This window comes from Phalaenopsis equestris, unplaced genomic scaffold (genome assembly GCF_001263595.1).
Source record: "Phalaenopsis equestris unplaced genomic scaffold, ASM126359v1 Scaffold235896, whole genome shotgun sequence".
NCBI classification, from domain to species: domain Eukaryota; kingdom Viridiplantae; phylum Streptophyta; class Magnoliopsida; order Asparagales; family Orchidaceae; genus Phalaenopsis; species Phalaenopsis equestris.
In genome coordinates, this window is record NW_018253749.1 from 113,472 (window position 1) to 135,646 (window position 22,175).

At 35.7% G+C, this 22,175-nt stretch overlaps 1 protein-coding gene across 1 annotated transcript in view; it reads right to left on the bottom strand.

Moving 5' to 3' along the window:
* LOC110039239 overlaps positions 1 to 9,249 on the bottom strand; it is a 32,995-nt gene extending 23,746 nt beyond the window's left edge. The window contains exons 1-2 of the mRNA XM_020744237.1: positions 8,779 to 9,249; positions 8,580 to 8,678 (exon numbers count right to left, since the gene is read on the bottom strand). Coding sequence (XP_020599896.1) covers positions 8,580 to 8,678; positions 8,779 to 9,231 — 552 coding nt within the window. The 5' untranslated portion in view covers positions 9,232 to 9,249. The remainder of the gene's footprint in view (positions 1 to 8,579; positions 8,679 to 8,778) is intronic.
* Between the last annotated feature and the right edge of the window lie 12,926 nt (positions 9,250 to 22,175).

Here is a 22,175-nt window from a genome sequence, read left to right on the forward strand (position 1 = left end):
TACAAGATGTTACATATCACACCCTGAATTAAGAAAAAACAAAGGTAATTTGGCTTCTATTGTTGTCGGAAAGAAGCAAAATGCTACTAATCAGATATCCACACCTAGTAAGAAAGGTATAGAATTGAATGTTGGTAATAAGGATCCTAATATAATTGTTCCTAATTGTGATCCTATCATTGTTACTGATAATATTGCTAAAAATAATAGTGAAAATGATTCTTTGTTGAACACTGTTAGAGAATCTTTAATTCATGCGGATTTGGTTGGTGATAACAATACTTGTGGGTGTATCACTCATCATACTAAAGTTAATGATAATACTGTGCCTTGGAAGGTGCCAATAATTTCAATCAAAATCTAGTTGAAAATTTACATCAATTTAAAATTGATTTTGAAAAAGAATGGTGTCTTATTAATTCCAAGAAAAAGAAAATCAAAGGTATCAAGGGCATTAGAGAATTGAGATATGTCAATCCAGATGCAGCTTTAATGCACAATTGTGGTGTCTGGAAAGGAAAGAAAAATTACCTTGACTTCCCTGCTAGATTGACTAGAGGGAAGAGACTATTTTTTATGATTAAGCTCATGGTGCACAATATTAGATTGTTGATATTAATGTCTCTAATAGACTTAATAATATTATTAAATTTCATAATATGTCTTTCTTCGGTATTCTTGAGCCTATGGTGGCTCCTCTGAATAATGGGAAATATTTGAGAAGGTTCAAGAAGTTTAACTCCGCGGTTAATTCCAACAACAAAATTTGGTTTTTTTGGATTAATACTATAAAGGTGGAGCTTATTATTAACCATGATCAATTCCTACATATGAAGATCAATTTTGTAAAGTTATCTTTCTTTGCTACCATAATTTATGCTGACTGGACTAATTCTTCTCTGTTGGAGTTATGGGACAATCTTTCAGCTATTAAATCAAGTTGTAACGAGGCCAAGATTGTTGGGGGAGATTTTAATGACCGAAGGACCTGGTCAACACATGAGTTTCCGGATTAACACTCATAAACTCAATGACTCTAATTTCCTCCAGTGATCTCAAGCTATTTTGTTGCTCGTTAAACGTTGGGGTAAATTCAACCACCTCACAGGTACGATTCGAGAACCTCCAAAGATTGGCTCAGCATATATTGTGTGAGAAGCAGAGTGAACTTCATGGTTATGTCATGGCTAATTAATTTCATAGAGATCTCTATTGGTCGTTCTTACCTGTTTCTTCATCTGCAAATGCCCTCGGGACAGTCGTTTGTGATACATACTCGGACTTGTGTAATTTTGGACAACTCTATGAAGTTTCTAAAAAATTCTGCGAGGCTAATCAAGGATCGAAGACGGTGACCCAACATTACAACGACTTGGTTATTTTATGGATGGAATGTGATATCTATTATGACTACACTTAGGGACTTTCCCACAAACCTTTCCCTCTTCCATAAAATGTAAAAAAAAAATCGTGTGTTTCAATTAATGGCTGGCTTGAACAAGGATCTTGATGAAGTCTACGACTGTATTCTTTGTCGTGACCCTCTTCAACTCGGAAAGCATTTACCGAGATCCACCGCAAAGAAAGCCGATGACTTGACATGATTGGCAACTTAACTACTTCTATGAGCCATCAGCCTTGGTCTCCAACAGTAATCCATACTTTGCAACACCGCCTCAAGCCAATCACTCCACATGTGATTTTCCCACAAACCCAATCATGCCCGTGACAAGCGTTGGAAACTCCAAGGGAAACCGACAAATAAATGTTCGACAAATCCTCTGCTACTAAGGCTCCGTTTGGGAGCGCGATATGAGAGCTTCGTAGCCTGCGCCCGCGAATTTTGATCGTTTGGCGAGGCGTCCAGCTCTCCGTGGGACGCGATTCGAGTAAAAAAGCAGGCCGCAGAATAGATCCCATGGCACAGCTTTCTCGATCGGCTTTTTACGCATTTCCCCTCATCAAGCCTCGCCCTCCCACCTTCGTCTTCTCCTCCTCGTTCGTTTGACTTGTTCGCGAAGGCAAGCGATGCAATCCTCCCCTCCCTCCTTTGTCTTCCCTCGTGTTGCCCACGTTTTCGGTTCATCTTCATCCCAAAAAAATTCTTGCGAGTTCTCCACGTCCGGCTCTTCTTCCAGCTTCCTTCCGCACAAAAAGCAGAGACGGACGTCCTCTGAATTCTCTCACTTTGCTCGTAGCTTCGAAGCAATATTCTCTCGAGCAAATGCCCCCACTTGGAATGTGAGGAACTCGCAATCACAGTGGAAAATGAACCAAGGGGAGAAGCAACAAGGGGATTTTTAATGGAAGAAGAAACAACATGCTCGATGTGGCCTCGTGATGGCTAATATCTTTAAGACCATGTGATGGCTAATATTTTTCAAGAAATGCTTAGAAAGCCATTGAAATAACCAATTGTTAAAAAAAATATTTCTTGTGTATGACAGAAGATTGTGATCTACTAACATCTCCTAGTTGAATGAAAGTTATAAGAGGCTGGCACAAAAAATTATATAACATTGTTAAATGGCTTGCAACTGTCTATGTAAGGGCGAGTATACATTACATGAGAAGGTGAAGAGGATCCAATGGAGTCTATTTATTAAGGAATGCTTCATCTCCTTGTAGTGTTCTATCAAAATAGAATAGAATGTGTTCCTGTCAATAGAAGTCATATTTGTTCATCAACATATGCAATCAATATAACCACATATATAGAAGTGCATCATTTAACTTTTAGAATAAGTGGCTAGGAAAACCTTGGAGTGTTCAATATTTCAATAAGTATTTATTTACATTAATTTTATTTCTTTTTCTTTAGCACTTTCGGAACTCACTGTTAAGTGAGGGTATATGAACTTTCTATTCTGTTTAGAAAAGAATTTCTACTTCAGAAGTTTCAAAAAATGTAGTTGTTATAATCTTCTTTTAAACAGCTTTACCAAACACGGGCACCATGGTCATTTTTTCATAAACAACTGCCTCACAGCTGTTTTCACACAGCTGCACCAAACAGACAGTCAACTTCCCCACAGCTGCGCCAAATAGAGCCTCAAAGTCTCTCTACGACCTCGGAATCAAAAATAATTCAACCAACCTTTACTAGGGCCATTTCCAACTCATCTAACTTAATTTAGTGTCAAATGGAACATTTGATTATATTATTTGGTGCTAATTAGTTCTACTCCATTAATGTCTATGTATTAAAAGATAAATTTGAAGCTGTTGTCTTTTTGAAAAATTCCACTCCATTCTAACACAATTGAAAAATAATATTCAAGTCCTTCGAACCGACAATGATCGTGACTACTTTAACTCTATATTGGGAGAATTCTTGGTTAGTAAGAAGATTCTCCATTATAATTCCTATACGGAGGCCCCTCAACAGAACGGTGTAGGCCAAGCAAAAAAATTGACATCTTCTCGAAGTTTCTCGTCCATCATGTTTCAAACTAATGTTCCTAAGCGTTTTTGGAATGACGTCGTCTTTACCGCCACCTACCTCATCAATAGAATTCCCACAAAAATCTAGAGTTTTAAGACCCCATTATCCGTCTTGATGTCGTGTTTTCCTACCAACCGGTTTGTCACCTCGTTAGATCCAAAAATATTTGGGTGCACGGCCTTTATTCGCAACAGAACCTCAACATGTAGTAAACTTGATCCTCACTCAATTAAATGTGTCTTCCTTGGTTATTCCACCACTCAAAAAGGTTATCAGTGTTTTGATCCTACCACCAATAAAACCCATGTTAGTGTCGACGTCTCCTTTTTTAAAATGCCCCTTCTTCCCTAGCACTGCCTCAAATGAGGAGGAGCTTGATTATGTAGAAACTATTCCTTTTTCGACTCCGGTGGACAGTTTTTCTAATCCTATGACAATATTCCCGATACACCTTCAACACCGCAGGATTCGCCACCAACCGAGCGAACACCACCACCTCTTCATGTTTATACTCATCGTACAAAACACTCTGGTGACACTCATCTTAATACCTCTACCGTCAAACCCACTACCCTGTTGTAAGTCTTATAGTCCGCTCCGACAGACTTCCTTAGAACGATGCTCTCACCACTTACGGGGTTCACTCCTGACCGGAGTGAAGATTTGAATCTCTTTATTCAGGTAATGCAAATAGATACAGTCATGCACACTTCAACCCTTGAATCCCAAGGCAAAAAGTCTCGTTTGACAGCCTATCTCAGTCTCACAAAGCATTTGCCACATCCTTGAGGGGTCTTTGTAGCCCATCCACTATAGAGGCTTCTTTGGCTGACCAGTCCTAAAAGGTTGTTATCATGGACAAGATAAATGCCCTTCGGCACAACCATGGATGTGGTTGATCTTCCCCGAGGAAAGAGGGGTGGATTGTCGATGGATTTTCAAAACCAAATTTAGCTTTGATGACTCCTTAGAATGCAACAAGACGCGGTTGGTCGCCAAAAGGTATTCAAAAATTTATGGGGTTTACTATGAAGAGGCATTTGCTCTGGAGACTAAACTAAATACCATTGGGGTCCTGTTATCCCTGATCGTGAATCGGGATTGGCCCTTACTTCAGTTGGACGTTAAAAATATTTTCATTAATGGCGATCTCACTAACAAGCTTTATTTGTAGATTGCGGCAGTCTCTTTATGGACTGAAAATATACCCATGGGTCAGGTTTGGCAAGTTTATTCAAGTTGTTGTAGGTAATGATTTCTCTCAAGCCCAATCTGATCATACTTTTATTTTTTTTCCATTCATCAGGTGACCGTATTGTTGTGCTCATCGTCTATGTCAACAACATCAAGCTCACAGGTAACGATCTGTAGGCTTTAAAGTCTCTCAAAGGTATCCCCGTCGTGTCTTTCGAGATAAAGGCTAGGATTTCCTTTGATATTTCTTAGGCATGAAAGTAGCTTGATCCTCTTGGGGTGTTTGCCTTTGCCAGTGTAAATACGTGATGGATATTTTGACCCAGACTAATCTACTTCTTTGCAAACTGATAGTTGTCCCGATGGACCCCAATGAGACATTGTTAGAAGTTCCCAATGTTGTTCCGGTGAACAAAACACTCTACTAAAGCCCAGCGGGCAGGCTTATTTACCTCGCCCATAAGTGCCCGAACAGTTGTCACGTTGTTGGTGTTGTAAGTCAGTTTATACATAACCCCTACAAGCACCATCGCACCATTATCCATCAGATTCTTCACTACTTAAAAAGTACATCGGGCTCAAGTTTGTTCATTCACCACATCTCTCGTTCGACTGCAGTTTATACAGATGCCCATTGGGTTAGGTTTATCCATGACTAACGACCTACTTTGGGTTATTGCTTTGTCGTATGGGAGAACCTTGTTACTTGAAAAGTAAAAAAACAGTCTATGGTTGCCCGTAGTAATACTGAAGCAGAGTTTCGTTCTATATCCTTAGAGGTGTGTTAAACCCTCTAGTTGCACATCATGTTGTGTGAGTTATGTATGTCAGTCAGCGTTCCTCTGCAGCTTTTTTGTGACAATAAAGCCACCATTAGCGTTGCTCATAATTCAGTCCAACATAAACGTACCAAACATGTAGAGATTGATCGTCACTTTATCAAGGAGAAATTCGATTTTGGGAAGATTTGTGTTCCATTTATCTCATCCATTGGCCAACTGGCCAATACTCTCACAAAAGAATCTCCCTTGCTCGTTGTTTGACGATTTCAAATTCAAGTTGAACATAATTGGCATCTACGCTTCAACTTGAAGGGGAGTGTTAGAAGTTATTAGGAATTGATTTATTTCCTATAATAAGTATTTTGTATTTTATGTCTTTCCTTTTTTCTTCGAGTAGTTATTAGGAATTGATTAATTGTAATCTTGAAGAAATAGGTGTTATGTCTTTCCTATTTTAAGTTTTATATAAGTTGTATTTATACCCCCCTTTCATATCAATAAAACATTCCGCTCTATTCTCAAAACCTACACTAACTATTATTTTATAATCCTTTGAGAAAAAACTTCACTCAAATGAGAATGCAGAAGTTCATCTTTAGTTAGATGGAAAAGGTGAAATTTGATCCTCATGATTTGAAGAATGACGTTTAGCAAACTTAACTTCATCAGAGCAACATCTACCGAATCCAAACAATAATAAAATCAGTGGTAAAAATAATATGACAAGGAATATTGCTCCTCTATATTAGCTATTGAAATTCATACTCCAATCCAACCGCAAATTGAGTAAACCTAGGTAAATTAATAGTTAACTCCATAAGAATGATTTTGACACTTACCAGAATGATTCATAAAGGAATTTCAAACCCTCATGCTCCTTGAGTTCAATTAAATGAATTGTCATGGGAAAGGAATCTCTCATCCAATTGAATTAGCCAAACTTAGTTAATCTATTTAGAAACTTCAAGGCCCAAGTCGACTGCAAACTAATTAAGCCTAAATGTATTCACAACTAACTCTTAAAAATAACTATGAAAATTACTTGACCAAATGATTCCTAAAGGATACACAACCTATCAAGCTTCGTGAGTTCACTTAAGTGACTGGCAATAGGGAAGGAATCTCTTGCCTCCAGTTGACTTGGTCAATCTTGGCCAATCAGATTGGAAAATTCAAGTCTAGTGACTCTTCCCTTGTTAACACAGCATTGTTCAACCGAGTGAACGATTTCAAAATAAATGGTATGAATCCCATTTGTAGTTTCTTTGATAAGAATCTATAGGAGAATATAATTAACTGAGGCATTATACTCATAGCCTAATCCTCCAACAAGTAAATCACCATAAGCATTTTTTCATGTCCATAGCAAAATAAGAGGATGAATCATGCGCTTTTAAGGGAGGAAGCATGTTGCCAAGCTTAGCAACCCTACAGTCGAAACTAAAAAAAAAGACATATTAGAGAAAGTTACCAACAAAAATTTAAAACTTGGCTCCTTAGCGAATTGTAGAATATTTATGCTTAAAAAATGAGACTCCTCACTTATTGACTATTCAAAGCTTGTTCAAGAAAAAAATCCTCCAACAAAGACCAAAGAGATATTACTAGAGTCTGAAATCCATCCTTAACCACAACAAAAATTGGAGTTGGGAAGAATTGGGTTTGAGTGCATTTAATGAATACCCAAACTGATCAAGATCTTCCATCTAAAAAGCATCAAATATGGACATTTCTCTCGAGTATTGATCTCGAAATCCAAAGGATTCATGTTAGAAAGCTCTACCATCAATTTATTTATAATAACTCACAAACCAAGGAATCACAAATTCATGAACATAAAGGGGATTTTTACTTGGGATCTTCTTCCTAGAACTTCCTCTTCATATTATTAATCATGAATATGTGAGAGAAATCCTTACAATCTTCCATCAAGCAAAGTATAGGAACATAAATGATTAAACCTTGAAATAAACAAGTCCTAACATATAAATTTAAAGATTAACAGGTTGAAGAGAACCTATTTCATGATTTGGAAGTCCAAAAAGTCAATAATCTTGATTGAGTTCCATGCGACATGAATCATCAGGAACCCGAGAAAATTTGGGCCATTCAAAGAATTAATTTCATTAAAAGAAAAAGGAATCAAGGGACTATTGTAAATTAATGTTTGTCAGGTTCATGTGAATCAAGTCACGAGAAAACCTGAACCTGAATCAACTACATAAAATTGAGGAATGTTGAATTGGTCTAAATCAAGTCCAAGTAAGAAATAGTCAATCTTGAAAATTTCCTGAAACTATCCAAAAATGAGTCACATAATGAAGATTGAAATCTTATAAGATCTCAACGCTCAAGAATGAGTCATCAAACCTAGTCATTTAATAATCTGCCAATCAAAGGGTATCCAATAGACATCACTAAGAAAATGTTTTGTAGAAATTCATTCAACCCATACCTTATTCTTAGCAATACTTGATAGAATGGCTTGGAGTAAGGAGGGAGACTACATGATTGCTATGAGATTGATGATTTGGTACAACTAAAATTTTGCCATTCTAGTGGTGCTCCACATTCCATATGTCCAACTTTATAGCTTCAATCAATGAGTCTTCACCTGAAAGAATGTCCAAACCTCAAGTACAAGCAGCTAGAAATGGAGTGGAGAACTGGAAACAATGTGTTGGAATTCACGAAACACTTTCTTGCCCATTTTCATTGAAATTCTACTCTATTCAGTATGGTTCACCCTCAACGCCAAAGGGTTTTGATGGGTTTATTGAAATTCAATCCAAAAATAAAGGCATTATTCTCTATTGATCACCTAATAGTCTCAAGTGGAGTTCAAGGCAATGCTTGGTAGACTATACACTTGGATCACCTGACATCCAACAGGTCACATAATGTTTTTTTAACGCCATGGTTGGTTGGTCCCAAAGTGCGGGTATAAGAAGTAAATTTTATGATTCCATGGGACTAAAACACAAAAATATGCCAATTTTCCCAGAGTTTTTCGCAAATTACATGCATTTTCCACTATTTGAATTTTCTTCCATGTTTTCCAACATCAAAACAAAGCGATAGTTACTTATATGGCAGAGCATACAATTTTGCATAGAATATTCAAGACAAAAGTATAAAACACGTCCCCTAAAAATTACCTTCTGCATAAGCCCCTTAAGAGCCGAATGGTTCACTTGTTCCCTACCCTTCTCAAATAGTTCGTCTATTGATTTCAGAAGAAAAGCATTCTTATTCACCTACAAAGCAATAGAAGTTATAATTAGGTAACCAAAGAAGGATAAACAGCCGACAAATACCTTTCAACAGAGCATTTCCTCTAAAACTTCAAATAAATACCAGCTTCTTCCGCTTTGCACGAGGAGAAGTGAACTTTTTCACAGTTTTGAAGAAGGCAACAACAAACGACAACCCGAAGTACGCCAATGGAACGGCGAGGATCCACGGTAGCGTGCTCTGGCCAACCCTCGGCCCGGGAAGGGCTTGGGTCACCGTCCCGGTGAACTCAACAAGGTCCAAGGCTTTTTCCTGGAACCATGGGAGCTCCTCCTCGACCTCCTCTTCTTCTTCGATGGTGCTTTGAACCGAATCCTTGGATTTCTTCGATTGTTGGTCAGCATCGGCCCCTCTTGCCTTTGCTCTACCAATGAAAAGTGGTGATCGCCGACTAGATATGCGAAGCGAAGTAAGGAGGAAGGAACGACGTGGACAGAGGGAAGCATTGCTGGTAACGGCTCCACGGAGCCAATGTGAATAATCGGCGGAGAGGGGATGGTTAAGAGTGAATGCCATAGTGACGGACAGGCTACCTTGTTCGGAAACCTTGGTGTAAAATTAGAGCTCTTATAGCGTGCAGGGCAAATGAAATTATTCTTTTTTTAAAAAAAAATTTAAAAAGACGGCCACTAACATGTTTTTTTTTTTAAAAAAAATTTAAAAAGACGGCCACTAACATGTTTCATAAAAAGTGGAGTTTTTATTGACTCATCCTATGCATCTCTGCATGCTATGGGCGGATGCAATAATTTTTGGGTTTGTCGTTGGATTTGGCTTTTATTAGCTATTATTTGATTGAAGTTTTTAGGTTAAACGGTAGGTTTGGGCTGCTTGGGATTTTTTTTGTTTTTTTTTTTTTGAAAATAAAAAAGAAAATAAACATCAATTTTTCTCTGTTCTTAAACACCAAAACAATTATTCATCTAGTCTGTCGTATGTCACCATTTACCACCGCCCGCAACCTCCCTCCTTAGCCGCCAGTTGACCGTCGTCGTGTGTCTGCCTGTCCCCTCTCCACGGCCTCCACTGCCCCCGCCAACAGCCATTCACAGTGTTGTGATAGTATAAATATAAAATAGAAGAACGATCGATGAAGAAAGCGAAAAATAGAACGAGAAAATTCACATCAGAAAACAGTAATACAACGAAACACACAGATTTACGTGGTTCGACAAAATTGTCTATGTCCACGGAGTTTCAGAAGATTTTACTACTTGATAAATTTACACCAGTCGATCGTCTCGGCTTACAAGAGGGATTTGTCACTTCCTTGCTCTCTCTTTTTCCCTCTCTACACTTATATACAACGAAGAAAATAAATTTACAAGAGAAATAAACTCAATTTCTCTTCTGCCACAAGCCACCAAGAAGAAGCCAAGGGAAAACAATTTTCTCCTTCTTTCTTCTGCCGCAAGGAACTACTGCACTTCTCTTCCTCTCTATCTCTCTCTCTGAGGTTTCGGCCACAAGCCTCCTGTAGCAGTCGATCGTAGAAGCAGTTATAGAGGAGGGTCCTGTTCACGACTTAAAGAGCGGGGAACGACGTTGTTTCGCAAATCAAAGGCAGAGAGCGGTTACATTTCGCGAAACGGGAGGAGGGTTAGGCAGGAAAGCACTTGGCGGGAGCAGTTTTTTATTTTTCGGCTTAACTGTGCTCCACCTCCAACAAATCTCCCACTTGGAGACCGGTACACAGAATACAACGTCTTCTTCCTCAAGCTGATATTCTCCACTGGCGGTTTCGCCCTTTTCTTCAAAAATGAATCCTCCAGCTCAGCAACTCAAAGCCCCTGTCTTCACACCAGAAGACCAACTTAAGCTGCGCTAAGCTGCGCACAACTTCAATTTGCACAACTTCAATTTCTTAAGAGTAACATCCTTAGTCAACATATCAGCAGGGTCCACAAAGCCTTGCACCTCCAAGTTATTTCCTAGGTTACTCTTTTCTTTGCTTGCAACTCCCATTGCATGGGCAATATCATGCCTCTGCTGAAAGCCTTTTTCAACACGTACAGCCTTGTACCTCTTACTGTTATCATGTTCAATCTTCACCCGGTACACCCACTTATTGTGTAATGTCTTCTTGCTTAGTGGAAGTTCTGTCAGCTCCCACTTGCTTGAATTTTTATCTTGTAAGATTTCTTCATAGCTATTTCTTCATAGCTTTGTGGTTCTCTACCATCTATCTGTGGAACAATAGGAATGGGTGCCCCGAACCCACTCTCCTCTTCACTTTCATCACTGCCTTTCACTGTGACCTCTGATAGATCAATTCCTACCACATTCAAAGCTTCTCCATCTGTCGGATATATTTTCCCAAAGTCACCTGCAACATAATTTCACATCAATTCCTGATGAAACGTTATAAGGAAAGAAGCCCCTTAATCCAATATGCAGTTATCAACAAAACTATGAACCGTTAGCATTAGTGCATCTTATACTTCTTCAGATACCACATTTGTGCTATTATTCTCCATCTTCTTGAGATTTATGCAATTCCTCTTTATCTGGCCAGCCTTGCCACAATTACAGCAGGTTGTTTGCTGACCAGACTTTGATTTTGATCTCCCTTTATTTGAGTTCCAGTCTTGTGATCTCCCTCTAAAATCAACATTCAGTGTCAAACTTATATCTGAGATCTCGCCAGAATCTTTCTTGTGCACCTTCTCAGCCAAAATCAAATCACGAATATCATCATATTTCAGTTTAGATTTACCTGCAAACTGCCAAATGTCATCCTCATGGCTTCCCAACTATTTGACAACGATGTCAATAATATCACAGCACGAATCTCATCATCAAAATGAATTTCAATAGACAATAATTGATTTGTGATAGTATTAAAATCATTCAGGTGTTGAGCAACATAAACATTTTCCATCATATTCAAACTAAATAACTTCTTTATCAAGTATACTTTGTTATTCATCAATGACTTTTCATGCATGCTTGATAAGACTGTCATGAGATCTGCAGTCGTCTTTTCTTTGACGACGTTGGATGCAACGGATCTCGATAGGGTCAATTGAATAACCCCCATAACTTGTTGATCCAATAAATTTCATTCAACCTCATCCATCCTTTTAGTTATTTTCCCCAATAACAGAAGATGAAGTTTTTTCCAATAGAGATATTCCTCTATCTGCATTCTCCAATAACCAAAATCTGTGCAATCAAATTTCTTGATTCTTGAAACCTTTACTTCATCTGCAACCATCATTCTTTCTCAGATCCGAAATAAAGCTCTGATATCAGTTGTTGTGGTAGTATAAATAAAATAGAAGAACGATCAACAAAGAAAGTGAAAATAGAACGAGAAAATTCACACCATAAAATAGTAACACAGCGGAACACACAGATTTACATGATTTGACAAATTTTCTACGTCCATGGAGTTGCAGAGGATTTTACTACTTGAGGAATTTACACCAGTCGATCATCTCGACTTACAAGAAGGATCTCTTACTTTCTTTCTCTCTCTTCTTCTCTCGCTACACCAAGATACACTGAAGAAGATAAACTTATTAGAGAAATAAACCCAATTTCTCTTCTGCCACAAGCCACCAAGAAGAAGCCAAGGGAGAATAATTTTTTTCTTCTTTCTTTTGCCGCAAGGAACTACTGCACTTCTCTTCGTCTCTCTCTGAGGTTTCGGCCGCAAGCCTCCTGTAGCAGTTGATCACAGAAGCAGTTACAGAGGAGGGTCATGTTCGCAACTTAAAGAGCGGGGAACGATGTTGTTTCGCTAGTCAAAGGCGGAAAGCGAAAATGTTTCGTGGAATGGGAGGAGGGCTAGTGATACGCCTAAAAAATGACTACTTTTTCATATATATTTTATGCTCAATTTTAATAATTTTTAATGATATTATACTTTAAAAGAATGTATTTTGCATATTTTTGGTTTCAGGGATAAGAAATGGAGTTTTAGAGAAAAAGTAGCAAAAATGGTGTAATTTGGAGCAAAAATAAGCAAGAAAGAAAATTTTGTCCTGGCACATTTTGATATGTTTTTCTATGCTTAATATCTTTTACACTTCTCACACACTTTTGAATGAAATTATTACACTTTAAAGGAAGGTTGTTTTTATGCTTATTTTGTAGGTCTATCTGTTAGGAACTCAACTGAAATGGGGTGAAATAAAACTAAAATGGAGCCAAACAAAGCAAAATGGTGGAGCTGTGCAAGGTGGGCGCCGACGGCGCCAGAACCGGCGTCGACGGTGCCAAAACTGGTGCCAACAACGCTAGAGTGCAAAAAGTGATGTGAAAATGGTGCCGACGGCACCCAAAATGGCGTCGACAGCGCTTGAGACTGTTTGGACGCGCTGCTAGGCGAATTTCTATAAGATTCAATGTATTTGGATGCTTTTGGAAGATTGCTTGAGGCATCTCTTGGGAAATTTGTCCCTACACTATAATAGAGTGTTTTTATGTCAAAACAAAATGGTGTGTGTGAGTGGAAAAATGAGGAGAATGTTTAAAGATCTTAGAATATGAGTAGAAATGTAGATTTTTACCTTTTTGAAGAGATTGGTAAGGGGATTTTGAGAGAATCTATAAGGGAATGTTCTAACATTGCATGGATCAGCAGAAGAATTTGTTGGAGAGATTTTCATTTTTTTTTCAAGGGGAAAAACTAAATATTGAGTTATTTATTATCTTATGATTTTGTAAACATTTATCTAGTGGATTTGTTTTGATTTAATGAAATTTTTCGTTGTGTTTTTTTTCGTGCTTTGTGATGTGTCTCTCTTACTCTTTCTTCTTTTTTGGAAACAGTGGCATGAGAAGATTATGTCATTATGTTCCTTTTACTTCTTTTGCAATGAGTAGGATTCATGTTTAGGATATTGGGATGCATGCTATAAGAAGTTTTAATTATAAATTTGATGGTTTTTACTTGCACTTCATTTACATTATAATAAGGGCCCGTTGTAGTGTTAAAATTCATTGTAAATGCATTAAGACCTGAGAGGGTGGTGTAACTCTTAACAAAGTGGAACCACATTCAAATTTCATGGATGGTGAAGTTCATGGGGGTTGAGTGCAAATAAATAGAGAAATATATATATATATATATATAATAATTGGAGATTTTAGGGTGACAGACTAAAATATCCAATTTGGTCTTAGAGTTTAAGAGCTAAAGTGAGCGTTTGACTTCAAGGGAAGGGAAGTGGGAGCTCTGGAGTGAGAGCCAGTATCCTCCCAACCTAACCACGGATTTAGGGACTAAACCTGAGATCAGCCAATGATTTTCTATAACACTGAATTGGGGTAGAGAATTAAAATTACTTGAAGTGATATCTTTAGAATTAATATTTATATTTAGGAATAGTTTTTAACATCTTAAAATTCTCCAAACCAACTCATCCAGAAAGGGATATCTTTAGAATTAATATTTTATATTTAGGAATAGTTACTATCCTTACACTTAACATTCGCATTTAAGAGTAGTTGTTAGATAAAACACCATTTTAATCGACATTCCAAACTAAGGAGTAATAGTAGTAGACTGGAATTTGACTAAGGACATCTTTCCTCGCTTCCTCGTGGGATCGATATTCGGGGCTTAATCAAAAAGTCTTATATTACTTGAAGTGATACATGCACTTGTGTAGACCCCATAGTGTGTGAATTGTTTGCTATATTTTATAATATTTCAATTTTGTATATTAGCTATTAAATATAAATTAGTTCAAGTTTTTGGCCGTCTTTTGAAAGTTAAATTACTACGTAATTACAGGTCGGGTCAAGTTTTTGACACCGTCTCATGAGAATTGAATTGACATAAAATACACAGAAAAACAACACACTAGAGGCACATCGAGTTTTGGCGTCGTTGTCGGGGATGCTTCGGTAAGAACTTTAGGAGAATTTTAGTTGAAGTAATTAGGCTTAGACATGAAAAACTGTAGTATCGTAAAAACTATTTTTTTGTGAAAAGTGTTTTTTGTATGAAAAATTGTTGTAAAAAAATTGTTTGTGTTAAAAACAAGGTGTTTGTGAAAATATTTTGTTGTGTTGAATATATCTTTTCATTTATTTGTTTAATTATTAATGTATAGTTTGTGTTGCGTATGAGAAATAAAGGACCTGTAGAACTTCTGCCTTATGATCCTGAGTTAGAAAAAAGAAAAAAAATAAAAAAAAAAAGAAAAGGACTTGAAGAAATAGAAATGGAAATGGAAAACATTCAAAATAATAACTTGGAAAATCATCATAAATCTTTGAGGGATTATATAAATCCTACGATAGATAAAATTAACTAAAGTATGCAAACCTCTGTCGTAGAAGCTGACTCATTTAAAATAAATCTAGATATTATCCAACTGACATAAAACAACCAGTTTGGGGGAACTTCTTCGGAGGATCCCTATTTACACTTATCCAGTTTTCTAGAACTTTGTGCTACATTTCGTTATAATGACATGTCAGACGATATTGTTAGACTAAGGCTTTTTCTTTTTTCACTAAGGGATAAGGCTAAAATGTGGTTATACTCATTAGCACCTAACTTTATTAAGAATTGGGAGGAGTTAACTCAAAAATTCCTATCTAAGTATTTTCCACGTTCAAGGACTACTAAGCTTAGAAATGATATTATCTCATTTTTCAGTATAAAGGGGAATCAATATATGGAGCTTGGGAAAGATTTAAGGAACTCCTAAGAAAGTGTCCACACCATGCTCTGTCCGATTGGTTAATTATTCGAAATTTTTACAATGGGTTAGTAGAATCCCTTATGTTTACAATTGACACTGTCGCTGGTAGATCATTAATGTCAAAACTATTTAATAAAGCATATGCATTAATTGAAGAAATGACTATAAATGAATTTCAAGGGCCCCCTGCTAGGGTAATTCCTAAAAATGTAGCCAATGTTCATGATACAGATGTGATTGCAATTCTTGCATCTCGGGTTGCTGCAATATCAAGGAAGTTGGACCAATTTGGAATGAACCAGCCTCAATTTAACTCCAACCCACAGGATGAGGAGAAGGAATTAATGTTAGAAGAGTTTGTGATTCAAATGACGAGTGAGTTGAAAAATCAAGGGACCGTAATAAGGAATATATAAAACTAACTAGAGCAGATTATAACTTAATTAATGATCATCCTCAATTTAACTCCAATCCATAGGATGAGAAGAAGGAATTAATGTTGGAAGAGGTTGTGATTCAAATGACGAGACAGTTTGAAAGTCAAGAGGTCGCAATAAAGAATATAGAAAACCTACTGGGGTAGATTATTAATGCAATTAATAGTTACCCCCCAGAGATTTTACCTAGTGACTCTGAGATAAATCCTAAGGAGATGAATGATGAGAAATTTAAAATTATTGAATTGATATTTAAAAGAGAATTCGAGGATATGTTTCAAAAGAACTTTGAGTTGAGAGATGAGAATAAGGATATTGAAAGATCAATGGAAGAAATTCCTGAGGAATTAGAAAGATATATAGAAAGACGACCTCCACCATTTACTCAGTACCAAGGGGAAGAATTAGAAGATAACTTGAAAGACAAGAGTAACCTAGAAGAATTTGATCCAGAATCTAAATTATCTAGAGAAATGGGAGATCATGAAGTATCATATAAAGATCCATTTATGAAAATTGAGAATATTATTAGAAGAATATTGGATCTAGAAAGAAATATGAGGATCAAGGATATGAATCAATCTAAAAAGGAAGAGCTGAAAGAAAAATTTAAATTTGAGGAATTTGTAGGAATCCTTGGATCTGGAAAAGATTGGGTGATTGATCAAGGATTACTTAAATGAAATTTTGATCCAGGTGGAATCATTTATCGGGCTGACGACATTAAACAAAGTGCTTTATGGGAGACAACCTATAGTTATTAGTGTGGTTTGGTTTAGTGTGCTTGTGAGTTATAATTGTTAGTGTTGTATTGTGTTTGCTTTAGTGTGAATTGATTAGTTTGATTGATGTTTGGATTGTTAGTGGTTTGATTTGCTTTTTATGTGTCATGAGGGATGTGAATCTTAACTTCTTATTATGGTTAGACTTGTATGTTCTCTTGTAATAGTTGGATTAACGAGTCCACTAACGAGTCCACTACAACTGTTGGGTGTCACCCTGACTTGAGTTTTACTAGAGACATATATGAATTTATTAGTGACAATGCCATCTCAATTTTGTTACTTCCTTTTTTTAACCTTATTTTCTTTTGGTAGGAGTAGCTAACCTATTTATTGAGTAACATGTGGATGAATTTACACTATACTTATAACTGCTTGAGGTGCTTAATTATTGGGATATGGTGATGCCTGGTGTTGGTGCTCGCGACCCAATGTATCAGGGATAATCTTATCTTTGTGATTAGAATATACAAAATCATTTATAAGTACCCAATATATTTGTGTAGTAATTCTGTTAAAAATTGGAAGTAATTTAGTGAGATGCGATGAGTTAAAGGAAGAATTGACCTCATGTATCATGTGTGTTTGTGTTTGTGTTATAATAATATATAGGACTTGAAGAACTTTTTTTATATTACTACGCTGATACCTGTTATGCTAGTTAAACTTTTGTTTAGTTAATTTCATTATGACATGTTTATTTTAGATTTACTTTCTACTATAAGTTTTCTATCCTGATAAATAATTGTAGATGTTTCTGATGGACATTTGTGGTAGATAGAATTTTTGAACTGTTTTTCTTCCTACTTATATATTTTGTAATAAATGCTATACATTTAAAAAAATTAAGTTTAGGGGTAGGAAGAAAAATAAAATTTTAAATTGAGTATACTTCCTTTTAGTTTAATATTATTGCAAGCATGTTTTAGGCTAGATTTATTTTCTCATGCAGTCATTCTATCCCGATTATGCATGTATATGAATTCAATAGGATGTTTTAGTAGTAAGTAAATTCAACTTTTACTTTTTATTCTTGCTACATTTTACGGAATTGATTGCAAAACATTTAAAACTTTAAGTTTGGGGGGGAAGAAAAACTTTTTAAAAGAATGAAACTAAATTTTATTTATCCTCAATTCGCTATATTTAAAAATTTAATTTATCACGACCTTTGGTATTAGAGGCTAACTTTTGATAACTATATTTGTGTTTTTAAATATATAGTAGATTTAAGTAAAAGTTTTCAATAATCAATGTTGATTCTAGAGTTAAGATATTTGGTACGAAAGAATAAGACTATGCTTTTTAAATTATTAAAGGCTATCCAGATATAGTAATCCTCACATGAAAAAGAAGAAAAAAAAAAGAAAGGAATAAAAAATGATCCTAAAAGGAAAAAAAAAAGTAAAGAAAAGTATGTGAGGAGAAGCTTGAGGAGATGCCTAATAAAAAATTGGCTTCACTTGAATCAACTTGAGGAAGAAGGCTTTATTACATTTTTTAAACTTGTATTTGAGTATTAGTATCCTTACTAATAAAGTTATCATGAAGTTCTTTTTCATATGGATATTTTAAGTGACTTTAATATGACAAATCACAATTCTTCTTGAAATGAATAAAGAATCAAAAATCTTAGACTTGACTACTAGATGTTCTTATACTTTTAGTTTTGGCTTAAGTTGTTAAAAATTTTTCTTAAGTTGCGCTATTATATTTAGTAGACCAAATTATAGAAATTTAGAAGTTAAATGATCTACCATTAGTCATAACTTTTATGTAGTAAATGTGTTACTTGAGGACAAGTAACAGTTAAGTTTGGGGGATTTTAATAACTTAAAAAATGACTACTTTTTCATATTTATTTTATGCTCAATTTTAATGATTTTTAATGATATTACACTTTAAAGGAAGGTATTTTGCAAATTTTTGGTTTCAGGGACAAGAAATATAGTTTTGGAGAAAAAGAAGCAAAAATGGTGCAATTTGGAGCAAAAACGAGCAAGAAAGAAAGTTCCGTCCTAACACATTTCGATATTTCTTTATATGATTAATCTCTTTTACACTTATCACACACTTTTAAATGAAATTATACTTTAAATAAATGTTGTTTTTATGCTTATTTTGTAGGTTTATCTGTTAGGAACGCAACACAACTGAAACGGGGCGAAACGGAGCTAAAACGGAGTCAAACAAAGCAAAATGTTGGAGCTGCACAGGGTGGGAGCCGACTGCGCCAGAACTGGCACCGACAAGGCTAGAGTGCAGAAAATGACGTGAAAATAGCACCGATGACACCCAAAATGGCACCGATAGTGTCCATGATGGTTTGGACGCGTTGCTGGGCGAATTTCTAGATTTAATGTACTTGGACACTTTTTGGAAGGTTGCTTGAGGCATCCCTTGGGAAATTTATCCCTAAACTATAATAGAGTGCTTTTATGTCAGAAAAAGTGGTGTGTGTGAGTGGGAAAATGAGGAGAATTTTTAGAGATCTTAGAATAGGAGTAGAAATGTATATTTCTACCTTTTTGGAGAGATTGGTGGGGGGATTTTGAGAGAATTTGTAAGGGAATATTCTAGCATTGCATGGATCAGCGGAAGACTTTATTGGAGAGATTTTTATTTTTTTTTCAAAGATAAAAAGTTAAGTATTGTGTTCTTCATTATTATGATTTTGTAAGCACTTATCTAGTAGATTTGCTTTGATTTAATGAAGTTTTTCATTATGTTTTCTTCATGTTTTGTGATGTGTTTCTTTTACTCTTTCTTATTTTTTGGAAGTGGTAGCATGAGAAGATTATGCCATTATTTTCCTTTTACTTTTCTTTTGTAATGAGTATGATTCATGTTTAGGATATTGGGATGCATGCTAGAAGAAGTTTTAATTATAAATGTGATGGTTTTACTTGCACTTCATTTACATTACAATAAGGGCCTGTTGTAATGTTAAAATTCATTGTAAATGCATTAAAACCTGAGAGGGTGGTGTAGTTCTCAACAAAGTGGAACACATTCAAATTCCACGGATGGTGAAGTTCATGGGGGTTGAGTGCAAATAAATAGGGAAATATATATATTATTGGGCGTTGAATTGGAGATTTTAGGGTGACAGACTAAAATCCCCAATTTGGTCTTAGAGTTTAAGAACTAAAGCTAGTGTTAGCCTTAAGGGGAAGGGAAGTGGGAGCTCTAGAGTGAGAGCCAGTATCCTTCCAGCCTAACCACGAATTTAGGGACTGAACCTGAGATTAACCAATGATTTTTTATAACACTAAATTAGGGTAAAGAATTAAAATTTCTCTTATTTGACACATACAATATTTAATGTATCTCATTCCTTTACATTATCCAATTTGCTACATAAGAAGAGTAGTTTTAAACATCTTAAAACTCTTCAAACCAATTCATTCAGAAAGGGTTATCTTTAGAATTAATATTTACTTTTAGGAATAGTTGTTATCCTTACATTTAATATTCGCATTTAGGAGTAGTTGCTAGATAAAAGACCATTTTAATCGAAATTCCAAACTAAGGACTAATAGTAGTAGACTGAAATTTGACTAAGAACATTTTTCTGCGCTTCCTCATGGGATCGATATTCGGGATTTAATTAGAAAGTTCTATATTACTTGAAGCGATTTGTGCACTTGCGTAGAACCCATAGTGTGTGAACCATAGTGTGTGAACAAGCGATTTGTGCACTTGCGTAGAACCCATAGTGTGTGAACTATTTGCTATATTTTAGAATATTTTAATTTTGCATATTAGCTGCTAAATATAAATTGGGTCAAGTTTTTGGTCGTCTTTTGAAAGCTAAATTACTGCTTAATTACGAGTTGGGTCAAGTTTTTGGCACCGTCTCAGGGGAATTGAATTGACATAAAACACATAGAAAAACAACACTCACTAGGGGTGCATCAGCTAGGCGGAAAATTACTTCGTGGGAGCAGATAAGTTATTTCCTTTTTTTAATTTTTGTGCTTAACTGGGCTCCACCACCAACATACAGCCTTGCTCCCCCCTACCCTTGCCTACCGCTGACACTGTCGTCGCCCACCACTCACCTGCCTACAAATAATGCTTCGTGTTGGGTGGAACAAGGAAGATGTCGTATACGCCAAGAGTGGTAGAGCTTAATAGTGGAGCTCACGTGGACCCAACCGTTTTATAATATTTATACATTTGTTTTCTGTAAAAATATAAAACATACGTAACCAACCATGTTTTACAATCTTTATTTTCAAAAATATATAAATCATAGAAGTATCAAATGCATTTTTTAAAAACAGAAAAAAAAAATAGACTGAAAACAAAAACAAAAATAAAAAATAGAAAGTGATATGAGGGCCAAAATTTTTTAACATTTTCCCTCCAATTTATAGTAATTTATATAAGAATAATGTGAAGAATCTCACTATCTATGTTAATTTTGCTAACAAAAATTGAACATTTCTAACATACAACATCAATCTCCTGTTCACGACAAAGTTATCCTCTTTGGTTGCAACAAGTGCCCACTCCAATTGCACATCGCTAGCTACGATAACCGCCTACCACTGATTTGATATTGATAATTGAATAAATATATCTATAAATATTTCTTCTGGAGAATATTGCTTCATGCTAAATTATCCTTACAATATAAATTTGAGACAAATTGCACATTAATAATAAAATATTTGAGCAAGAAAGTCACTCAAATATTTCTTTTTCAAGCACTAAGTTTATCTCTGATGGTCTACTTTGAGTGATCTATCTATCGTAAAGCTTTATCATGAGGCCTCCTCACAAACAGATGGTTAGACTTCATATATTTTTTGTAATATAAGTTTGAATGCAATCATTTTCCATTTCAATGTTGGCAATCTTAAGTCATAATTGAAAGAAGATGAATAAAAATATTTAGCAAAAAACTGAACAAAGGTTGAACCATATATTAGTGTTAGATCTTTGATTAGATATTTAGTTTAAACATAGGGTTCAAATATTGGTGATTATATTTAAAAAAACACCAAATCTATAAAAAGACATCACATTGCTCGAGTCACGTAGATGAAATTACATTGAATAAAATTATTATGCATTTTAAGAATTGTGATCTTTTTGGAAGGGCTCATGAATCCTTCATTAGACAGCTATTTAATGCTCAAAAAATTATTTTATTAATTCTTTCTAAGCATGTTGATGATAAAACTGTTGTAGCCGGATCGCCGCTGTCGCCGCCGCCAATTCTCCGTGAATGTCGAGATGTCATTTGTTTGTTGGTATCGTTGTTGTCTAAGAGTCATTTTTTTTTATCCTATTACATTTCCCTAATCCCCAAATAACTTATTCTCTCATATCATGAGAATGACCTTATGATCTTAAGAAACTTGGAGAAGGAGGAAATGGGCAAATGAAAATAGAAAATAGAAAAGTTTGGAAAGAATTTTGTTGTGGCGAATATTGTAGAAAGAACTCTAGGGTGTTTAAATCTTGAGATTCTCATGCAAAGTAAACCACATAGAAAACTAGAGATTTAGGTATGATACCTACTCTGAGTTTCTCATTCTACTATAAGAGCAAGCTCTTGTTGT